The sequence below is a fragment of the Saccostrea echinata genome, unplaced genomic scaffold, assembly GCF_033153115.1.
Source record: "Saccostrea echinata isolate AGI-Se365-2 ecotype Australia unplaced genomic scaffold, CSIRO_AGI_Sech_v1 ptg000001l, whole genome shotgun sequence".
Classification (NCBI taxonomy): domain Eukaryota; kingdom Metazoa; phylum Mollusca; class Bivalvia; order Ostreida; family Ostreidae; genus Saccostrea; species Saccostrea echinata.
This window is the reverse complement of record NW_026889750.1, coordinates 39,056,478-39,074,814: the sequence shown is the minus strand read 5'-3', so window position 1 is coordinate 39,074,814 and position 18,337 is coordinate 39,056,478. Positions and strand designations below refer to the sequence as shown.

General features: G+C 32.8%; 2 protein-coding genes across 2 annotated transcripts; both read right to left on the bottom strand.

Moving 5' to 3' along the window:
• Positions 1 to 723: 723 nt before the first annotated feature.
• LOC133197405 (ninjurin-1-like) lies at positions 724 to 2,433 on the bottom strand. The gene is made up of 3 exons (XM_061333428.1): positions 2,323 to 2,433; positions 2,108 to 2,164; positions 724 to 1,357 (listed from the first exon to the last, which is right to left on the bottom strand). The coding sequence occupies exons 1-3, from the start codon at positions 2,431 to 2,433 to the stop codon at positions 866 to 868; spliced, it is 660 nt and encodes a 219-aa protein (XP_061189412.1). The 3' UTR covers positions 724 to 865.
• Positions 2,434 to 12,409: 9,976 nt separating this feature from the next.
• Positions 12,410 to 13,669, bottom strand: LOC133179176 (ninjurin-1-like). Its single transcript, XM_061313970.1, has 3 exons — positions 13,550 to 13,669; positions 13,383 to 13,442; positions 12,410 to 12,999 (listed from the first exon to the last, which is right to left on the bottom strand). Exons 1-3 carry the CDS (start codon positions 13,643 to 13,645, stop codon positions 12,529 to 12,531), a joined length of 627 nt encoding a protein of 208 aa, XP_061169954.1. The 5' UTR covers positions 13,646 to 13,669; the 3' UTR covers positions 12,410 to 12,528.
• Positions 13,670 to 18,337: the final 4,668 nt, after the last annotated feature.

Below are 18,337 nucleotides of genomic sequence, written 5' to 3'. Positions count from 1 at the left end.
TTCGAGGAAGTAAATCCAGAATTGGAGGAGATCCAAGATGTGTGGTTACAATACCAAATAAGGCTCTTCATCTCCCAAGGAGAACGCTTTAACCTCTTGAAGCTCTCAAAATAAAACAGCAGTTTTTCCTTGAGTGATCGAGAACTTAACATGATATTAAACAGTATGTATTGATAATAAGAATGATCTCTTTCATCAGAAGTTCATCTCATGAAAATATTCATGTACAGCCCATCAGCGAGCTCAACAACGTTGCCATTTACTTATGATAATGTAAAAGTCCTTTGAATGATCTAAAAGTATGAATTTGAGACCTTTCACTGGTTGTCTTTATATTTGAATTAGAGTTGTCGAACTATAGACATTTTTTCTTGCCTTGTTTGTCCATCTTTATTTTAAAAATGATGCAATAAATCATTGTTTACATCATATATACATTATATTACATCATATATATTATAATAAAATACACGTTTTTGCTTAATAAAAAAATTATTGGAATAAAGTAACGAGATTCTTTTAGTAGTATGGTATAATTAGCTCCACCTCTCGGTGGCCCCTTTTTTAATAAAGGATATTAGTTTTATATATTTTGAAAATATTAATCAATTACTACATTAAATAAATCAGGAAGTTATTGATTATAGCATTTCATGTTATATCATACATTTCATTTATATCCACTAAATTATCTAACAAGAAAAATAATAAAAACAATTCGTGTCTAGTACATTGTATAATTTTTATTTATCTAACAAACAATGATAAACGAAAATAAATTGTTCTTCTTGAAATCGGATATAAAAGTATGGTAAAAGGAATTTGTTTTAGAGTATCCAATCTCCATAAAAAATATAATAAATTTTCAATTAGCTCCACCTTTCGGTGGTCCTGATAACCCAAGTCCTGCAATAAAAACATTTAAAACAACGATAATAAGCATGATATACATGCTGATTTCGTCACATCTCTCTACTGTCAAACACGAGGAGCAAGAACAAGTCACTCCATTTGCTTGTTCTGTTAAGACACTTGCATTTGAAGATGGCGTACCTGCCTCACTGTAATTCGTTTTGTGAAACAATTCAGCCTTTCTTTCCTTTTTCCATCTATGAATCATAAGCATACCAAACCCGATGTGAAAGAAAAGTGAAAAACCGATCATTAAAAGTAATGGAATGTAATAGGTGTTATCTGAACCTCCGTCCAACACAACACGGAGTTGGGAAACATTTGCAGCCAATAATGAAGCGTCACACAATTGTCTAACAAAGTTCTGTCTGTCTGCAAATGGACTTTTGGAAGAGGAGGTTTGCTGTTGTCCATCATTTTCCTGCAAAACATTCAGTAATATTTTGAATTGTACATGTAATTATTTTAGATATTAGAGAGGTTAAGCATTTGACCGTGTGCGTCTACCTGTACGTGTTAACCTAGAAGTGTTTTTACAAGTACACGTAACTAACATCGTGTTCTGTTTAACAATCTGTATGTGTAGCGGTACGTGTAAAATGTCATTTCAACAAACCACATTACAATCCATTTGTATCAAATAATTCTATGACTTTGATTGAAAAAATACATAGATGTACGTGATAAACTCTCAATATCACAACAAACACTGCCTGAAAAATATACATTTTATAATTTGGGTTTAAGAATCTACACGTTGTGAACAACTTGTATAATTACGCGCTATGCAAAACTGATGACGTAAATCGCAGTAAATTAGGGGATTTCCCTAGCTACACGTACACGGTCATCTGCTTAACTTCTCTATTATCAATATACGAGTATTAGTTCTCGCAGCGATTTTCTACAGATCTCAACTCCTATTCACAAGCTATTGCCATGTCACACTATAGAGCGTTCACCTGAGGGCATATTTCAAAATCAATCATAGAGGGATTAAAAATTAAGGTAAATAGATTTAAAATTAAAAAGTAAATATATGAATTACCTCGTAATCGTCTAGAAGTTTCGGTTAAGAAGTATATATACGTACATACACATTGAAACACTTGATTATTCCTGTCACATCATGTAACTGTATTATCTATGTGTGTTCCAATGTAAATGTGAATAGATTCATTTTTATAAAACTTACGTCTTTAGGAGTAGGATCTCTGAAATCTAAAGTGTCCTCCGAGCTATTTCTCCTTATCTGGAAAATTACATATATTTGATTATTGTACATTTTCATTCTATTTTAATTAAACTGGCTAGTATTATTGAAGTGTTTTTGTGTTGTTAATTTCAGCAATGTTCGATAGATGCATGTAACTCAATAGAGACAAATAGATAAGAAGGAAAATTACTCACTGGTAAGGTCACCGGTCTTCTGTTATGAGTAAGGTTATCCCCTTCCGTACTTGCTTCTCCATCAGGCATGATTTCAAGTTCTACACTATCTGTGTTGGTACTGTTTGACATTTTAGTGAGCTATGCACAAATGTTCTTCCTTGTCAAGATTTTATACTTAGTAAGTTCTCTAGACAGGAAAATACATTCTGTTTTTCTACAGGAAAACCCATACTTGACCCTTGTTATTGATATGACTTCATTTGTGTCACTTGACATTATAATTTTTTCGCGTTCGATTTTGTAAAAATTGGATTTAATCATTTTATATTAGGTATTGTTCATAGTCACTTTTTCCCGTTTTTTTTTTTTGTTTCCATGAAAATCTCCAATGTAGACATTAATAGGCAATATAAATTCAAACAAGTCTCTGTTTAAAGATATACACGCTATATAAACGCGATTTTTTCATGTGAAACAAAATGATTAAATGATTTGAAAAACATGATGTGTAATAAAAAATAATTACTTTCCACAAAATTTTGCTAAATAAGTCGTTGTAATTACAAAACAATTAAGCAAGATCTGCAATTAAGAATTCAGCCTATTCATGAATATTGATGAGGGAAGTGCGTAAACAGTATATAGACACGCATGTCCGCGGGATATCATAGACAACGAGGTACGTTGCATTTTGACTACGATTTTGAATAAAAGTTAATATCTGTCATTACAGAGAAGATGGTTAATACTTGCTGTTTTCAAAAATAAGTATCTTTATGCATAAAACGTATGCCATCCATGTCAAAAGTTATTTTGTATACCAAATTCAACTGCCTACCTCGTTTTCTTGACGCCATTTTTGTTTATCAATCTAAAAGTAGCGACGGTGTCACATGATGCATGAATTTAAATAGAGGTGTTCGGTTTATAAAAAAGCGTAATCTTTCCCAAGTTATATTATATCATATAACATAGGTTAAAATAAGCTTCATTCCTTATAATTTAATTTTAGTGTAGACAATAAGACAATTTTTCCTCCAATAATTCTTTCAAATTGATCATATTTTAAATGTAACGTCAAGCGGAGTAATACGTTTTTGACGTAACTCATTTGACGTAGGCAACTTATGTTATACGATATAAACGAAATCTTTTATCCAATCAAATGATGTGTTACAACTAAAATTAAATTATATCCGTATAAACACGGGTTTCTCACGTCAAAAACGTTCGACGTAATTTCTCAGTGACGTCATAAAGGGTCGACGCGCAATCAATGGATTTAACACGTGCCGTTGAGTTTGAAAAATGAAACACTTCACACGGTAAAAATTATAATCAAGCAAATATAAAATATAAATAAGCCACAAATGTAAATATAAGTAATAATGTAGCCCTTCGGGCTCAATGGAATTTGATCTCATGACCAACCTGTATTTATATCCAGATAGATGTTTAAAAATGATACCTTATTTTTTAATGGGAGCCGACTGGGGTTTTATTGTGTGAAAACTATTACAGAGAAACTCTTTAATTTTATACCATATGTACATGTACCTTACATTGACTTCAGTAATCATGTCAAGCTTAGTGAAAATCTACCGTCTGGTTATTTTTAAGGGACCATCTCAAAATACAGGTACATTTACTATAGGATTATATAGGAAAATACCATTTTTTCGCACTTCGGAGCAAATTATACAAATGCTACCATAGACATTTTGCTTAAATTATAGTATTTAATGAGTAATACTATATTGTACATTTTATGCAAGAAACACTAAATTCTACCGTCTGGTTTCCAGAGGGGGCATCTCAAAATGTCAAAATTCATGATATTTTCCTGTTTTTATGGAGTACTACAAAACATGACAGATACCACAGATTTATATAAAAAATATTAAAAATGATTGTGAGATTCTCAATTTCCTATGTTTAAAATTTCAAGAGCATCTATTTTATACTTTTTATTTTATGACATAATTAATGACCCCTCTTTAAGAACTTCGGTAGTTCATAACGTCAAAAACACACTATTACGACGTCTATCTACCCATCATTTGAAAAATCGTTAAAAAAAAATCAGTTATTTGAAAATATAATCAGATTTTTTAACCTGAGATTTCCTCATTTTGTTAATTTTCATAAATTATTTAAAAATAGTTCCTTTAAAAGAGTAAGTACGCTTTATTTTACTATGCTGCGCGAAGTATTGAGCAATGAAAACCCCAGTCGGCCCCCTTAAGTAATGAACTTTTAAATGTTTGAATACATATTATGTCTAACACATCGGCCAAAATGTACGATCCTCTCCCATTCTGGAGAGAGCTATATGCGGACTCCGGACCGTGGCTTGAGACTATGTGTCTAACAGAGATTTGAGGATGACCGTGGTGCTGAATGATCATGTTTACCAACTTCAGCAAGACATTTACCATTGTTATTACCTACAACGAATAAGAAGTAAAGATAACAAAGAGTATTGCCCGTATTCATACCTATGGCTTAGGTAAGCTAGGTTTATCAAGTAAGCCAGAGTCAAGTAAACTGGGTTTAAATCCCACTTGAGCTGAGCTCACGTAATTCACACTGAAAATAAAACTGGTTTCACCTAAACTGCAGTCAATCTCGTGTTTTGACAGCATTTGGTATAATATTAACCAGGGAAAGAACCGAAAACACAGGAAAATGAAAAAAAACCCAACAACATATATCTTCATAGAAAATCTTTCATTCCTTCACGGAAAATGTTTCACTAGGAGCGTCCTCCTATTTTGAGTAGAGACAATGTTCTCACCATTACTATCAATAAATTAATTCAATATAACAAAGGCCTCCACTTACTCTATAAGGCAGATATAGGGCAGATTCAGGATTTTTTCTTCTTTAGGGGCACGGGCGTAGTCCCACTCAAAAAAAAAGAAACATCTTCCAAATCAAATTCAATTTTTTTTTTCAAAGGAATAAAAAGCACCAATACTTATTTTGTCACTTTCATTATACGTGTACACGTACGTATGGGTTCAAGTCTCTCTCTCTCCCTCTCTCTCCACACACACACACAAACAACTTGCCTTTGCAGTTTGCAGTTACCTGCTTCAGGTCTATGCAATTACACACAATAGAGAGCAAAGTTGCGAATCGGAGACAATGTAAAATCATCTTTAAATATCCAACTGGGAATGGCATTGAATAGTGATGTAACACACTTCAGTATGTTCATAATAAGTAGAACAGCATTCTGAGAGAAGTGCAAGATCATCATATAAATAGATTTGATCTGTCATGGATAATTTTGAGTCGTCGTTTTATTTTTTTTCCAATAAGATCCACCTTCATCTTATCTATCCAGTCCTCCATTGTTAGAAGAACAATAAATCGACATTTTAACCTACCCTAGACCAGGTTTAGGCTTAGCTTAATTTGTGAGCTTAGCTCACTTCTGAGAAACAGGTATGAAACGGATTTAAAAAATGTAAGCTGTTCTTAGTGGTAAACGTGGTTTAAACACAGGTGTGAATACGGGCATATATGTTCAAAGTAAGTAGACTTTTAAAAACATCAGAGGTTGGATCAGATGCCATTGATGAAAAATAATTCCTTGAAATCAAGATACGCTCATTTTAGGTGCAACATGAAAAGGCGATGAGGAGCATCGCTTCTATTATGTTAATCTAATCAATATTAACATTCCAAAATTAAGGTCTCTTAAACTCCTTATCAATTGACAATAGTTACTTCATTCATATGTCGACTCGATATATCCCATTAAACTCGATATTAAAACACTACAACGTCTGCTACATCTGTTTTATTTTTGGATGTTTTACTATAGACAGATAATGGCCAACTTATAACTAAATGTATAACTTCAATTTTTCCATCGTCAACTTCCCTTATTTATGTAGTAATATTCCAACATCATCTGCATATGGTGTCTTTGTCTCCAAACTGATTTGATACGCAAGAACATGTTTTGAGTACGATCAGGTTTTAAACCGAGACAAGCTACTGACAAATAAGTTGATGTTACAAGGATTTCAACAACCCCGTTTAAAGTCAGCTTTTCGCAAATTCTACGTCGATATATGACTTTGTTTCTATCCTTGGGTAGTATTTTAAATGACGTTTGATACTATTTTTTGGGTCATTCCTTTTTTACTAAATTTGACTATGGAGTACTCCATATTCGATCGATTCAAAGGGTTCACGGTTATGGTGTGACGAGTGAACAGGGATGACCACTCAACTTGAGCCACTGATCCCATCCCTGGTGTTTCCAGGGGTCTGTGTTTATGCCCTGTTCACGATTCGTTTTGTTTTACCGGGTTTATGAGATTGATTAATGTTCGCTATTTTCACTTTTTACGTTTCATAAGGAACAAAGCAATATTTATCATAATAAAAAACGATACTTTACAGAATGAAAAAGTACATTTTTTCAATCCTCATTTTGGTTGGAAAAAGACAAATTAATATCCAATGTCTATAAAACCTTTCCTATTAATTAGCATCAGTCATGCAGAGGGATGGGGAGCATTACTTCCAGTTGTAAGGTACAAACTCCATTGAATTGAAGAAATGGAATTTTCTAGGGATGGAAATCGAATACAGAATTGCTAATTGGCTAACCACAAGACACTCTGACCAATTAACCATTTAATCTTTTCAAAATATACATATTTAAAATATATTTTTCTCTATTCATGTACACAAGAAGATAAGAAAAGACTTCAGTAATATTTCGTTTTTGTTTGATCAGAACATAATGTATATTTTATTCAATAGTATTCAATAGAAAAACAGAAAGTAAGAAAAACATGAACATATGCCTGAGATAACACCGACATTAATTATATTTTTCAGGCCAGATACCACACAGTTCATGCTGCATTGTCTCAACAATCAGAACTAAGTCTGAATTTTCACTTGATTTACATTTTGTTTAATGATCTACTTTGATAAATAACTGGAAAGGAGAGACGGGATTAGATTCTTATTATAATTAATTTACATGTACAGTACTCAGCGATGATTCAATTAATATCAGTATACCCACCCTTTCTAGAAAAGGTTCGGTTATATTTTTGTTATCCTTGTCAGTAAGTCTGTCCTTCACACTTTCGTCTTCCTCAGACTCCTCTTATATTTTAAGCAGTAGCCAACTCATCTTTTGGAATATAATTCATGATGTTCAAAAAGATTTTGAAATTTTCATTTCATCCTGGGGACCAAAACCTAATTCTCTGAACTCTTCTTACATTTTTCGCAATAGCCAGATCATATTTTGGAATGTGATTGGGAGTTTCAACTTAACGTGCAATAATGCTTCGGAATTTCGATTTTAATCCTGGAGGCAATTGGGGTTAAAAAAAAAAAACTATGTTTCTCTGCTTAAACATGTTCCCTGAACTCCTCTTACAATTTTTCGCAAAGGCCAATTCATATTTTGGAAAATGACTGGGAGTGTCCTCTACAGGTGCAATGAGGTTATGGAATTTTGATTTTCACCCTGGAGGCGATTGGGGGTTAAACAACGTTTTTCCCCCGAACCATTTATTCATGATTTGGAATGTGATTGGGAGTGTTCTTTAGATGTGCAATTTCGATTTTCATCCCGGAGGCTACTGGGAATCAATAAATGACATTTTTTTTAATTATGAAAAAAGCTGGTTCCTTGAATTCCACTTAAATATTTTTTTGCAGAAGCCAACTCATCTTTTGGACTGTGATTTGTGATGTCCTATAATTCATAATTCATGTCCATTTAGATATATCGACGACGTATTATCAATTAACAATAGTTATTTCCATTCATATGTTGACACGATATATCTCAGTGAGCTTGAAATAAAAGATACAACAAAGCTTTATGATAAACGTGATGACTTTAACTTTTCTTACTTATGCACTACCCTTACTTATGCAGCAATATACTCTTATCACCTGCATATGGGGTGTATATCTCTCAGTTGATTCGATACGCAAGAGCATGCACTACGTATGAACAATTTCTAAACGAGGTAAATTATTGACGAACAAGTTGATGAAAGAAGAATATCAACAGTCTCGTTTAAAGTCATCATTTCGAAAATTTTATGGTCGATACAATGACCTTGTCAGCACATACAACCTCATACCAATTGTTAGGCCATTTTTTCGTTATTTACCGATCATGACAAGGAGCACACGGCGGGAATGCTCACTCCTCTATGGCACCTCATCCCACCTCTGTTTTAGGAGGTTCGTGTTTGATCTGCTCCCGATTTGTATTGTTTTAATGGACTTTGAGCTCGAATACTGTTCGTTATCTTCATATTTCATACATGTGCAACAAGGTTCAATTTTCAACCGGGGGGGGGGGGGGGGCGGTAGGGGATCGAAAAGCGTCGTTTTTCTACAAAAATCTGGTTCCCTGAACTCTTGTTATATTTTTGCAGAAGCTTATTCATATTTTGAAATATGATTGGGAGTGTCTTACAGATGTGCAATAAAGTTCGTTCCGACCGAGTAACCAGTTACATATTGCCATCCCTAATATTTTCCTTTTTAAAAAAAAAATGTTTGGGAATTTTAAATGTTTTTGGGTTACATGCAACCTGAATTTGTATAAAAGTTGGGTTAGATATGTGTGAGTTATATTTTATTTTTAAGTTGAAAGAAATTTAAATGAAAACATTGAAAATATTTTTATCAATTTAAAGACACATTCTGCTGATAAATATTGTTTTTTTCCTATACTTCTCCGCATTAATTTATCATTTGAGATAAAGCATTGGAGTTAATTTTATGTAATGAAATTGATACATGTTAGTGCACAATAAAATATCTTACTGGTAACTGTTAAATTGGTCCATCGACAAAAGGAAACCGTTATTCATCATTTCCCGTAGTTATATCTTGTTAAAAAACCATTTATGCCATAAATATATAAAATAGTGATATCTCGATAGAAAATTTTGCCAGGCTTAAGTAGTGAAGATGAATGAAAATAATTTCAGATACACAATTTCCTAGTCATTTTGCCAAATTTTGTCAAACGTTTTGTGTAGAATAGTTGAATGTTCAATTGAATGAATTACCAATTTAATGCACGATTGTTAAGAAATAACAGGAAACAATATGAACTAAACGTGCGATATTCAAACTTTTTTGTCAAATAAACTTGTATTTATAACGTTTGCCAAAATTTATACCACGTACGTTTGGAATAAATTTCAATCAAACTTTATAATTACACTGCGAGTAAAATCTCTGAATTATGGATTTTAATTAAGATTACTAGAATGATATGTGTTATTTTTTATAGGCATCTATTAAGAAAATGAAATACACAAAAAACAATGAAACTCATCTGTAGCCAAATTGTTTCTATTTATATTCAGCGCTTACCCATCCATCAATTGTTATTTCTTTTGTGATGGTTTAAAAAGACTTGTCACTGGTAACTTATTTACAATTGCTCCATAAAATGTGAAGATAATAAACAATAATCACGCCTAGTCAAATAATACAAAATGTGCACAGAGCCAACACAGACTTGGTGGGATCAGGTGCCATGGAGGAGTGAGCATCCCCTGTCGACCGGTCATACCCGCCATGTGCCCCCGTCATTAATAGCTAAACGGAAATCTGTAGACAAAAAAATTATCATATACTTGAAGTTTAGTTGTTAGTTTGCCATCAATGTGTTTCTGTAGTAAAACATCCAAATTAGAAGCAGATATAGATACATGTATACTGCTCGCCTAAGATTGCATAATTTAGTGAGGAATGTTATTTTTTTCTGAATAGAAGGATACTTACACAAGTTATGGTTTCTTATTTCTTAACAATGTTACCTTTGTCTGAATGAGAAAAAAATTTTGTTTTAAAAGCAAGCGTTTTTTGAAGAATTTATAATACAAAATATCAAAAGTGTCAGAAAGTATTCACAATTTTTTTTGTTCTGCTAAAAAAAAAAATTAAAGTAAAAAAAAAACTAACACGGATTTCAATTTATTACTATACGTCCTGCTTTCATTTGCTAAAGAAATCACCCAAAATCTGATATTGTAATGCATGAATGTTCTTTTTAATATATAAACACACAATGAATAAAATCATTATTGAAGCAGACTAGTAGTGTATAAAATTGATTTGCATTTGTGCTCGACTATAAGAACATATTAATTTAGCTTAAATATAATTAAAGATCTAAATGTGACAAACAACTGATATTTTGCAGTTAAAGTTGCTTGAAACGATAGATCATGAGTGAAAGATAGAGCACGTTGAGGAAGATAATCCAGAATTGGAGGAGTTCCAAAATGTTTACATTACCAAATAAGGCTCCCCATCCCTCAGGAAAAACACGCTTTACAACCTCTTGAGGCCCTCAGAATAGCAAAGCGGATTTTCCTTACGTGAATGAAAACAAAACAGGCCATTGTACAACCTTTAAGAAGATAATTCATAAAAATATCCGCTCAACAATGATGCTTTTAATTTATGATAATAAAAAAGTCCTTTGAATGTAATTAAAAGTATGAATTTGACAACTATTTCTCATAGTCTTTTCATTTGAATTATTACAAAGATTAAAAATTTTAAAAGGAACATGATATTTTTAAAAACCGAGGACATTTGTTGTATTTGAATAACACATTAAAAGAGCATGTGGTTTAAATGAAATTGAAGATGAAATTTTAGAGAATGAATTCAAGAAAATCTCAATATTTTGAAAAGCAGCCGGCTACATTGTAGGTTCGAATATACATACACTATTGAATTCATGATATGTTAGTACGTTTTCTGGGAAAATACTAAATGTAAAAAGAAAAAATCTAAAAGCGAAAAAGTAGCTACAGAAAACGGGAATCCAGGCCTTCTGAACGCTAGAAAAGTGCTATTATAATGATTTTAAACAAAATAACGTTACATTATGTACAAGGGATCTGTACAGCTAGTAAAGCGTCATAAAGGTATCAAACGTCAACCCTACTGCCTTCAAATGTTGTCATTATGTCTGGTGATAGCATTTCGTCAGTAACATTGTAGTAAACATGTATTTACTAGTATATGGCAGTTTTTCAGATAGACAATGTTTGGTGAGATGATTTCGACATTGATGCATAGTGTACACTTATTTACATGTTAGTTTTCTTACCAGATAAATGTGCATATGACTTACAGAGAATGTTTTATTCACAAATAAATTTCAGGGTAAAATATTTCACTGGTAATAAAGTGTGTTGGTTACGTGATCAAATCTTGTATGGTCCAAATAGTGAATATAATATAACTGTAATACTATAGTTTCTTTGTAACCATATCTTCAGGACTTTTCTTTATTTGCTTGGATAAAATGAATATCAAATTGAGAGGCTTGGTAAAGATTTTCTCTATCAGAACTTAATGGATTGTAGATTTGATATACGAGTTATCTTTATTGTAAAACTGTTGGTGTTTTCTTGATCAATGCTCAAAGGATACTAGTCGCCCGCGTGGCGCAGTGGTTAGAGCGTTCGCTCTAGAGTCGCGGAGTAAGGAGTTGATCCTTACGTCGCGGGTTCGAATCCCACTTTGGGACGTGGAGACCGGTCCTTCGGATGAGACCGTATAAACCGAGGTCCCGGGTCGCAGTAGGTGCTGGCACGAAAAAGATCCCTCACTGCTCAAAGTGCCGAGTATAGGACAAAATATGCAGCTCTCCACCGGCAAGTGGTGGCGTCTCCATATAAGTGAAAAATTCTCGAGAGGGACGTTAAACAATAAAGAAACAAACAAAGGATACTATTACCGTCAGTATAAACTTTATATACAAAATACACGAATGAACAATTAGCAATTGGTTTTAAAAAATGTGATGAAAATTCTACATAAATTATTAAAAACGTGTGTTCTTTGGGGTAGAGCTTGTTATTTGTTGCCTTAAACATAATTCAAAAGTAAAAGATTACATTTTACTAAAGGATATTATAGTTTTGAAAATATCAATCAATTTCAGCATTGAATAAATCAGGAAAGCATTTCATATTATATTAAACATGTCATTTATTTCCACTAAATTATCTAACAATAATAATAATAGAAACAATTACTGTACAGTGTAATTTTTACTAACAAACAAATAAAATAATCAACAACAGAAAATAAATTGTTCTTCTTGCAATCGGACATAAAAGTATAGTAAACTGAATTTGTTTTAGAGACTCCAATCTCCATAAAAAATATAATAAATTTTTAATCAGCTCCACCTTTCGGTGGTCCTGATAACCCAAGTCCTGCAATAAAAACATTTAAAACAACGATAATAAGCATGATAAACATGCTGATTTCGTCACATCTCTCTACTGTCAAACACGAGGAGCAAGAACAAGTCACTCCTTTTGCTTGTTCTGTTAAGACACTTACACTTGAAGATGGCGTACCTGCCGGACTGTTAGTATTATTTTTGTGAAACATTTCAGCGTCTCTTTCCTTTTTCCATCTATGAATCATAAGCATACCAAACCCGATGTGAAAGAAAAGTGAAAATCCGATCATTAAAAGTAATGGAATGTAATAACTGTTATCTGAACCTCCGTCCAACACAACACGGAGTTGGGAAACATTTGCAGCCAATAATGAAGCATCACACAATTGTTTAACAAAGTTCTGTCTGTCTGCAAATGGACTTCTGGAAGAGGAAGTTTGCTGTTGTCCATCAATATCCTGCAAAACATTCAGTAAGGTTTTTGATTGTAACATTTTTAGTTATTTATGAATATAAAGAAATATTTATTATTTTAGACAGGTGTAATTATTTACAGATCTTAACTCCTATGTAGACAGGCTATTGCCATGTCATACTCTTTTAGAGCTTTTATCTGAGGGTATATTTCAATATAAGTTATTAGAAACTATTGATTAAATTTGTCACGGAAATTAAAATTAATAGTTTTAAATTTAAAAAAAAAGTAAGTATAAACAATACTTGATAATCATCTAGAGTTTTCGGGTTATAAGGATACATGTACATGGACGTTGAAACACGTGACCGTGTCTTTAAGAGATTAAGTCAATTATGTAACAATTATATGACAATACAAACTTACATCTTTAGGTGAATTAAGAGGTCTGAAATCAACAGTGTCCCCCGAGTCATTAGTCCTTATCTGAAACAATGCATATGTATTATAATTGTATTTGAATTAAGTCTTTTTGGTTTCAATTGTGTTTGAAAGACGTTATCTTAATCAATAGATGAGATGAATTTACTCACAGGTAAGCTGTTAGGTCTTTCGTTTTGAGTGAGATTATCCCTTCCGGTGTCCTGGTATTGGTGACTTGCTTCTAATGTGTCTTCTCCATCAGGCATGATTTCAAGTTCTACACTATCTGTTTTGTTACTGCTCGACATCCTACTGATCTATGCACAAATACTCTTCCTTCTCTTGGTTTTATACTAGATAAGTACTTTAGACAGGGAAATACATTTCATTACGTTACAGGAAAATCCATGCTTGACCCATGCTACGACCTAAAGTGAGTCAATTGACACTAGCAATTCTATTTTGTGAAAATTGTTTCTTATTCTGTTATTTCGGGTATTGTTCATAGTCACTTAAAATTTTCTCTTTTCTTGTTTCTGTGAAAACCTCCAATGTAGATATTAACATACAAATTATATTCAAGCAAGGCTGAGTTTCATTTATTTAAGCAATGTAGCATTGTTATATTAAAAAAAAAGATTGTTAGTTTAAAATTTAAGTTATGATACGCTCAAGATGCGCAATTCCAAATACATTGGTTATGAGATTTTGGAACCAATTTCATTTTCTATGAAATTATTTGCTTGTGTAGATTTGATTATGTTTGAAAATGTGCTAGGCTGTTAAAATGTTTAGGACATTTGTTTTCTGTTGCATTTCATTATCTTGTATTGATATAATACTGACAATACAGTATAGCTGCCTTCCTTTGTTGCTGTTTAACGTCTCTTTCGAGAATATTTTTACTCATATGGATTGCATTCCTTTGAATATAGAAGAAATAATATGTTAGTGTTTTCAATCTCAGAACCGCTAAGCTATGACGTCTCAACTGCTCAACTTTGACGTCATAGCCTATGAAACTGTTTTTTAAAAGACAGAAGCAAAAGGAAAATGAAATAAAATGTAACAAACAGAAAATTCAACGTTTTGTAGTTGGATATAGAATTTATTTCACTCGTGAGACAGGATTTTTTTTATATTTTCAAATAAAAAAACCCTGTCCCAATCGGATAATTCCATATCCAACTACAAAACATTGAGTATCCTCTATATCTCTTCGTCTAGTAAGAAGTTTATTATTTCGACGTGATTTTTAAAACGTCTTAGTCACGTTTTCCGATGGTTGTTAATTTTAGTTGAACAGCATATGACAATATAACAGCACTAAAGCGTTGGTGGAAAAAACCCAGGGGCAACTTTCTAAAGACGTGCACGAAAATGAATCTTAAGAAGTTAACATTACGTAGTCTGTGACTTTTTAATATACATTATTGCCCTGTTCACACGGAGAGTTTAATTCGAATTAAACGTAAGTTACTGCGAATTAAATTTGATCCGCGTTCACACGGAGAATTTAATGCGAATTAGTTTAATTCGAATTAGTTTACTGCGCATTAAATTACTTCGCATTAGCTCCGTGTGAACGCTAAGCGAAGCTAATTCGAATTAAATTTTGACGCATGCGTAAGGTCAGAATTAAGTCACAGGCCACATGTCGATGGTCAAATATAGGTACTTGTGCTATTTTTGAGTGGAAAACAAAGGAAAATTATGTAAATCACTAAAATGTGTACAGACACTATGACATTATGTCAAATGTATATCTGCTCTGCACAATATGACGTGATTTGTAAATGACGTCATAATAGCCTCACTGAATAGTCTTGTTGTAGAAATAAAATTATAATTCGCATTAGTTTACTTCGCATTAGCTGTCGTGTGAACGCAATTTAATTCGCATTATTTTAATTCGCATCATTTTACTTCGCATTAATTTACTGCGAATTAAACTCTCCGTGTGAACAGGGCATAAATATACATTATTGTATATTAATCAGTGGATTCAATTTTTTATATGAACATTGTATTTAATTATATTTCAGTGAGTCATATTAATCAGGTTTGTCAAAATATTACCAGTATTGGGCTAAATTTTGATGAAACCGAATTCTGAATAAAGGTATTAATTATAAGTGTAACTAACATACTCTTTCTCCTTTATAAGGATGCATTGACATATTGACTGGCCAATGAATCCATGCAAAAATGAAAGAATGACCCCTCCCCCTTGAATCCTTTTTATAATTGTGTGAATCTTTTTATTGATGACAATTCTGTCAATGGGAGTGTTTTTTGTGAGTACCATCTCTTAAAACATACCCCTTTCCCTAGCATCATCTGGTCATGAGCTGTGTTTTTATTTCTATATTGAAAGAAAAAAAAATGTGTTATTTGAACAAACTCACGTGGAAAATGGAGGCCCCACTGTGCTGCGCCGCTTCCTATTTTCCATAATTCAGCTGCAATAAAAAGCACGGTTTTGTGAGAAAAAAAAAAAACACTCCCCTGATCTTTTTTATTGTGACAGGATGTGAATCCCAATCTTACTTATAAATTCCCAAAAGTTGTTGTTGTTGAAATTAAAAACAGTAACATTTCTTCGGCATAGTATACATTCATTAAATATATTATGCGGAGTATACTTCGAATAATGATGATGATGATGATAATAATTAATTGTATAGCGTCTTGTATATAATAAAAATAGGCAAATGCGCTTGACAAAAATGAGCATTTATAATTTATCTGAATACATAAAAGAACAAGGATGTATAATCAAATTAAAATGATTTTAAGGGCTAAGGAATTAACATAAATATTAAAAAAAAGAAGTAAAAATGAAGAAAAAGAATCAAAAAACATTAATTAAAAAAGAGACTTTTCGGATCTTTAAGAGTGGGCTGGTTTATAGACATTACACATGTAACCAGATCCTGTAGATACAGCTTAAGGCACTGGGGATAATGCACCAGAAACCAACGCAGATCTGTAAAGACGTGTAATATAGTTTCAATTCTATATTTTAGTCACAAGTCCAGCTACCGTGTTTTGAACCGACTGTAGTCGATCCATGTTGGTCTTTGTTATACCCAATGGAAGGTAATTCGCATAGTCTAGTTTAAATGTAATGAATGTATTAACAAGAATCTTGCATGGGAATTTCCCTCATAGCCAGCTTTCTCCCCGGAATCTGTACTCTAGTGTAGAATCCCCCTCCCCCGAAGGAAAATCTCAAACTAGAGTCAAATTTCCCCTCTTTCTTTTTCAGATTAGGATTTTCCTTCTTTTATCAATTCTTAGATCATATCAACAATATTTTGGCTAAAAATTCATATGAAGTCAACTGATTTTTAACTGGAAATATGAGGTTTTTTAACCCAAGCATTGTCAAATTTAATATGAAGTTTTAAAATATATAGTTCAAATCATTGAGTCTCAACCCAAAATTTTAACTCTTAGGAAAGTGTAAAATTAGTCACTCAAAAATTCGTAAGATTCAGTGTCTTAACACCCTCAGTCGGCGCAGCGGTAATCATTTGTTCACGCATTTTATAATGTATGTCAGGCCACACCTTTTGTGATTTGATGAAATATAAGGAGATAACGAACAGTATTCAAGCTCAAAAGTCCATTCGAACAATACAAATCAGAGCAAACACGGACCTCTACAACATCAGAGGTGGGATTAGGTGCCATGGAGGAGTGAACATCCCCTGCCGACCGGTCACATCTGCCGTGTGCTCCTTCTCATGATCGGGAAAAAGCGGAAAAATCCGTCGACAATTCAGTGTGTAAATAATGGCCTAACAATTAGTATGGAAAACATCAATCAGCATTTGACTTAATGATAGATTGTATTTGCTGACAAGGTCATTGTATCTACCATAGAACTTACAATTGATTGATTGATTGATTGTTGTTTTACGTCCGTTCGAGAATTTTCACTCATATAGAGACGTCACCATATACCGGATTTTCACTCATATAGAGACGTCACCATATACCGGTGAAGGGCTTCAAATTTAGACTTTTACTCGGCACTTAGGACCATTCAGCAGTGAGGATTCTTTATCGTGCCAACGCCTACCGTGACACGGGGCCTCGGTTTTTAAGGTCTTATCCGAAGGACCCGCAATTTTCACTCCAAAGTGCCGAGCGCTTTGCGAAGGAACAGTTGCTACCTTTTTTTTTTTTACTTAAGTCAGTCGCGGCCGTGATTCAAACACACGACCGTCTGATCACGGAGCGAGCGCTCTACCGACTGAGCTACCGTGACGGCTCGAACTTTAGAAATGATGACTTCTAACTAGACTGTTGATGTTCTTGTTACATCAACTGGTTTGTCAATAACTTACTTTGTTTTAGAAAATGTTCATTCATAGAGCATACTCTTGGGTATTCTCTTTAGAGAAGTGGGCAGGCTTTCGCCTACATCCACTTCTCTTCGCAAGCCTTCATGTTTTGATTCTGGAAAACGTGTAAATCTCGAACCGGTGACGGTCTACACTTCAACTGACATTTCGTCTAAAAAAAGTCTGAATGTACGTAATAGACGTGTTATATTATCAATTTTAACATAAATACACACAATTGTCACAAGAAAACTGACCTTTAAGTATTGTTAATCCATTTTCACAAGTTCTCCATCCCGGATTTAAACTAATGTTTATCTACCACAGCTTATTAGAATTAAAATGAAAATTTTAAGTCGGATAATTTGGAAACATTGGCGAAGACGTATTTTAATGTTCAAAAAAAGTTTTTGACAATTCACTTTTGATTTAGCATATTATTCAAAATTAATATTATTAATATTATTACCTATACTTATTTTTACTATTTTAATACAATTTAAATGTAAATTTGAGCTTAAAAAATACTTCATTATTTCCTCACTTACAATTCTAAAAAAAATATTTTCTTTTATTTTTAAACGATATTAACTCTACCTTTCC

Bases quoted from the DNA above. Each gene is read 5' to 3' on its own strand.
- LOC133197405 (XM_061333428.1), bottom strand. From the start codon at position 2,433: ATGTCAAACAGTACCAACACAGATAGTGTAGAACTTGAAATCATGCCT. The intron at 2,165-2,322 runs GTGAGTAATTTT...GTAATTTTCCAG, and splicing joins GAAGACCGGTGACCTTACCA to ATAAGGAGAAATAGCTCGGA. The intron at 1,358-2,107 runs GTAAGTTTTATA...CATGTACAATTC, and splicing joins GAGATCCTACTCCTAAAGAC to AAAATATTACTGAATGTTTT.
- LOC133179176 (XM_061313970.1), bottom strand. From the start codon at position 13,645: ATGCCTGATGGAGAAGACACATTAGAAGCAAGTCACCAATACCAGGAC. The intron at 13,443-13,549 runs GTGAGTAAATTC...GCATTGTTTCAG, and splicing joins AAAGACCTAACAGCTTACCT to ATAAGGACTAATGACTCGGG. The intron at 13,000-13,382 runs GTAAGTTTGTAT...AATGTTTTGCAG, and splicing joins CTCTTAATTCACCTAAAGAT to GATATTGATGGACAACAGCA.